General features: G+C 39.2%; 1 protein-coding gene across 2 annotated transcripts in view; it reads right to left on the reverse strand.

The window, feature by feature from the left end:
- Positions 1 to 2,721: 2,721 nt before the first annotated feature.
- Positions 2,722 to 5,764, reverse strand: part of LOC110461447 (2-aminoethylphosphonate--pyruvate transaminase-like) — an 8,907-nt gene continuing 5,864 nt past the window's right edge. For both annotated transcript variants that reach the window (XM_021514899.1, XM_021514900.1), the window contains exons 7-8: positions 4,142 to 4,302; positions 2,722 to 3,501 (exon numbers count right to left, since the gene is read on the reverse strand). In XM_021514899.1, coding sequence (XP_021370574.1) covers positions 3,350 to 3,501; positions 4,142 to 4,302 — 313 coding nt within the window. In that variant the 3' untranslated portion in view covers positions 2,722 to 3,349. The remainder of the gene's footprint in view (positions 3,502 to 4,141; positions 4,303 to 5,764) is intronic.

The following is a 5,764-nucleotide window of genomic DNA, read 5'->3' on the forward strand; positions in this document are numbered from 1 at the left end:
AAACGTCGAAAAAAATGAGTTCAAAAAAAGCCCACAAAATAAATACCAAATACCTCAAGGGTCTCCGTGATCTGGAACGTCTTAAAAGTAAAATGGCAACATTATCGAATCACCGACACAGATATTTTAAATAACACAAGGATGGCTAATGGATTCGTCAAGCTATCGGGAGATAAAAAGGACAGTAGCAGAGGCAACTCCAAGAAATTATATCCAAAGTCCAGGTCTTCATACAGGAGAAAAATGCCTTCACACTCAAATACTGTAAAACAATCTTCCGAAGGTTTTGGTGACTGCTAAATTAGTCAAATAATTCAAAAGTAAGCTATTAGCTTTTAGGTTCACTTATTCAGGTGAAATCGTTTCAGCGTTTTAACAATTTAAAATATTGCATAATGTATTGCAAAATCAGAGAGACTTAGTAGACTAGGTACAGTAGACTACAGCATATGAAATAGTATGATCATCCGACTTCTGATTCGCAGCAAGAAGCGTTTCCTGAAGTTACCCCTTTTTGTACTTTATCGGCCCCAAAAAGGGGCTGGCCCTTCCTGATAGCAATCTGTATCAAAAGCTTGTTTCCGAAGAGGTTTTGTTGCAATTACCTGTTGGTTCTTCAGAAGTCCTTCAAAGAAGACAGATGACAGACAACAGACACCTGACATAAGACGGCAATGGATTACAATAGCTCACTTCTGACCAGGTGAGCTAAACGGAAAGTGGATTTGTAAGATACATATTAACAAAGATGTACATTTTCAGATATTCTCTTAAAAACGTGAAAAAGTGTATTCTTCTATTTTATGGAGGCACGGTATTCTAGTGGTATGACGCCCGGCTCGTGACCGAAGGGTTGCGGGTTCGAGTCACTCCACGGCACTGTGTTGTATTCTTGAGCAAGATACTTCACTCCGCCTGTTCCAGCCTACTCAGCTGTAAATGAGTACGTGAATGGACAGTGCTAGAACTGTTGAATTCTAGCTGTATTGTCGAAATGGCAGCACTGGCTATATGCTCCCCAGGGAGTTGAGAAAGATATTGGTTTGTTAAAAAGGCCGTATAACCACGAATTATTATTATTATTTATTCTACTTGATATCACATGCTTCAGTATCACATTTTGGTATAGAAGGGTACAAACTGGTATAAAGGAGGTGAGTAGGGAGACGGTGTTAGAAGGGTACAAACTGGTATAAAGGAGGTGAGTAGGGAGATGGTGTTAGAAGTGTACAAACTGGTATAAAGGAGGTGAGTAAGGAGATGGTGTTAGAAGGGTACAAACTGGTATAGAGGAGGTGAGTAGGGAGATGGTGTTAGAAGGGTACAAACGGGTATAGAGGAGGTGAGTAGGGAGAAGGTGTTAAAAGGGTACAAACTGGTATAGAGGAGGTGAGGAGGGAGATGGTGTTAGAAGTGTCCAAACTGGTATAAAGGAGGCGAGTAGGGAGACGGTGTTAGAAGGGTACAAACTGGTATAGAGGAGGGTAGTAGGGAGATGGTGTTAGAAGAGTATAAACTGGTATAAAGGAGGAGAGTAGGGAGATGGTGTTAGAAGGGTACAAACTGGTATAAAGGAGGAGAGGAGGGAGATGGTGTTAGAAGAATATAAACTGGTATAAAGGAGGTGAGTAGGGGGATGGTGTTAGAAGGGTACAAACTGGTATAGAGGAGGTAAGTATGGGGATGGTGTTAGAAGGGTACAAACTGGTATAAAGGAGGTGAGTAGGGAGATGGAGTTAGAAGGGTACAAACTGGTATAGAGGAGGTAAGTATGGGGATGGTGTTAGAAGGGTACAAACTGGTATAGAGGAGGTGAGTAGGGAGATGGTGTTAGAAGGGTACAAACTGGTATATAGGAGGTGAGTAGGGAGATGGGGTTAGAAGGGTACAAACTGGTATAGAGGAGGTGAGCAGGGAGATGGTGTTAGAAGAATACAAACTGGTATAAAGGAGGAGAGTAGGGAGACGGTGTTAGAAGAGTATAAACTGGTATAAAGGAGGAGAGTAGGGAGACGGGGTTAGAAGAGTACAAACTGGTATAAAGGAGGAGAGTAGGGAGATGGTGTTAGAAGAATATAAACTGGTATAAAGGAGGTGAGTAGGGAGATGGTGTTAGAAGGGTACAAACTGGTATAGAGGAGGTGAGTAGGGAGATGGTGTTAGAAGAATACAAACTGGTATAAAGGAGGAGAGTAGGGAGATGGTGTTAGAAGGGTACAATATCGTGTTTCCTTAAAAAACATACCACATTTGCCTGTATCACACACCAGATCTGCAATTCTGTTGGCAAACACTTTTCTTCACCTGTGATCTAACGTAGGTCTTGTTGAAATATATTTAAACAAACTTGAGAGCCCCTAATAACTGCATGAAACAGACTACATATCTTGATCTTGAGCCTCGTGGTTATACACAAGACATTGAAAGGTTTTGACACATTTGACCCCTGTGACCTTGAAAGTGGGTCCAGATCTTTCAATTCAACAAAATTAAACGTCCTTTATTCAAGTTACTGGTCATTGAAGGTTTTAACAAATTTGACCCATGTAATCTTCAAAGTGGGTCAAGATCATTTATCTTAATACTGTTGAGATAGACCTCTGTGCTGCAATGCTCTAGCAAACTATCATCCATGTTTTGCTATAGTGAGCCAGCCTGTTCTAACATAATACATACATACATGTATACAAAAATATAACACTTAAAGCTTTTTAAGTGAGCAGCTGTTTATTACGTGTTAAACATAAGTAATAAAGCATAATGTAATATGTTTATAAAATAAAAAATAAATACTTTTATATATAAAGTAACCCAATACTTTTACACTTAGTCTGGACAATGAAGATGGTTTGGTTAATTAAAAACTGAAGTCTAAACCCATTACCAACTAATGTTATCACCCACCATTGATAAGATCCCATTTAATCACCCACCATTGATAAGATCCCATTTAATCACCCACCATAGATAAGATACCATTTAATCACCCACCATTGATAAGATCCCATTTAATCACTCACCATTGATAAGATCCCATTTAATCACCCACCATTGATAAGATCCCATTTAATCACCCATCATTGATAAGATCCCATTTAATCACCCACCATTAATAAGATCCCATTTAACCACCCACCATTGATAAGATCCCATTTAATCACCCACCATTGATAAGATCTCATTTAATCACTCACCATTGATAAGATCCCATCTAATCACTAACCATTGTTAAGATCCCATTTAATCACCCACCATTGATAAAGTCTCATTTAATCACCCACTATTGATATAGTATCATTGTCAACACCTGTTAATTTTATAAATGATAATGAAGAACAGACTCTGTTTATCAGCTGTGGAGGGGGAGGGGGATACCCATCTCTCCACAAACTTGCTCTATGCACTCCAGTAGGTGTGACATATCCCTGGGGTACAAATCTCCAATGTTACCTATCCTAAAACAGTCTGAATTCAACACTTTCCCTGGGTATATCACCTGATCTGAAAAAAGAAATAACACAAGCTAACTTTTGTGAACAGAAATAGTAAGCTACTTTAGAGACACACAAATAAAATCATACTACATGTTGTAACATGTAAAAAACATGGCATATCATCCTACATTAGATTGTTTTACCTTAACCTGGTGACCTTGTTACACGACCTTTAGTGTGTTTTCCTTAAGTGTTTGTCTTCTAACGAGGTGTTCTATTGGCCTGTACCACTAACATGTAATTCAAATATTTTGGTAGATGTATCTCTCATCTATGTCCTACATGTGTATTGCAAAGAAGGTCAAGGTCAAGTTGATAACAAGTTAGCTAACACTACAGATTTCAAAGGTTTGAACAACTGCCCTTGACATCTTAATTAGGGTCAAGGTCTTTTATTTGAACAACACTTGATAGTCCTTCATTCAAACACGGTACTTACCAAATATCACTGATTTTTTTTAACAAATTTGACCTATGATTTTGAAATTTGGTCAAGGTCAATGGCCAATAATTATCACCCTAGGGCTCCTGGTAAAATTTGAAACTGTATGGACAGACAATGCAAACCGCACCATAACATACCCGGTAAGCTGATTTAAGTTTTTTGACCAGGTGAGCTATGTAACTTATTATATACTGGTGCTTACCTTTCTCATTTAGTTTACTGTAAAATGTTTTGAAGTCAAAGTTTGGATGACTGGGGAAGTTGTATGAGGTGATTATATATCCTTCGTGACTGGCATCTAAGAATTCTGTAAACCCGAGCTTTCTCATACCCTCTCTGATAACCCTACGGTTTTCTTTGTATCTGTGGAAAAAAGTAACAAAATGAAATACACCTCAAATGAAACCTTCAGAAGTAACTCGGAACAATGCAATTCTGATGTGCAAGTACTGTTGTACTTATAACAAGTACTGTTGTACTTATAACACAAGTACTGTTGTACTTATAACAAGTACTGTTGTACTTATAACACAAGTACTGTTGTACTTATAACATGTACTGTTTTACTTATAACATGTACTGTTGTACTTATAACAAGTACTGTTGTACTTATAACACAAGTACTGTTGTACTTATAACATGTACTGTTGTACTTATAACATGTACTGTTGTACTTATAACATGTACTGTTGTACTTATAACACAAGAACTGTTGTACTTATAACATGTACTGTTGTACTTATAACATGTATTATTACCCAATAGTCTATATAAATCATAATTAGTCATTTTTGACTGTTTCTGGCTTTTTGTCCAATTTCAGCAGTAGGGGTGAAACAGTCAAAACTGTTTTCCCGGTCAGAGCGAACTGTTACCCGGCGCGAATTCGATGCGCAGTAATCCTCCCTCGAGAGCCCCCTTGAAGTGTTTCAGTGACCGCGACTCAGTGTTGAAGCAATGGCAACATTGCATGCAGCATTGATACTAATATTTATTTGGTAATAAAACAATTGTTTCATGGTTATTTGGGGAACAGTCAAAACTATTATCCCTTGGCAGGGGGAAGCCCTGTGGAACTTCATGGCTATTTGGGGAACAGTCAAAACTATTATCCCTCGGCAGGGGGAAGCCCTGTGGAACTTCATGGCTATTTGGGGAATAGTCAAAACTATCATCCCCAGGTAGGGGGAAGCCCTGGGGAACTGTTTGCCCGAGGCCACTAGGCCAAGGGCAAACAGTTCCCCAGGGCTTCTCCCTTCCTCGGGATGATAGTTTTGACTGTTCCCCAAATAGCCATGAAACAATTGTATACTGTTGTACTTATAACATGTAGTGTTGTACTTATAGCAAGTACTGTTGTACTTATAACAAAAGTACTGTTGCACTTATAATATACAATTGTTTCATGGCTATTTGGGGAACAGTCAAAACTATCATCCCGAGGTAGGGGGAAGCCCTAGGGAACTGTTTGCCCGAGGCCGCTAGGCCAAGGGCAAACAGTTTCACAGGGCTTCCCCCTACCGAGGGATGATAGTTTTGACTGTTCCCAAAATAACCATGAAACAATTGTTTTATTACCAAATAAATATTAGTATCAATGCTGCATGCAATGTTGCCATTGCTTCAACACTGAGTCGCGGTCACCGAAACGCTTGAACGGGGCTCTCGAGGGGGGATTTCTGCGCATCGAATTCGCGCCGGGTAACAGTTCGCTCCGACCGGGAAAACAGTTTTGACTGTTTCACCCCTACAGCCGAAATTGGACAAAAGGCCAGAAACAGTCAAAAATGACTAATTATAATTTATATAGACTATTGGGTAATAA

The sequence above is a fragment of the Mizuhopecten yessoensis genome, unplaced genomic scaffold (genome assembly GCF_002113885.1).
Source record: "Mizuhopecten yessoensis strain PY_sf001 unplaced genomic scaffold, ASM211388v2 scaffold10621, whole genome shotgun sequence".
Classification (NCBI taxonomy): Eukaryota; Metazoa; Mollusca; class Bivalvia; order Pectinida; family Pectinidae; genus Mizuhopecten; species Mizuhopecten yessoensis.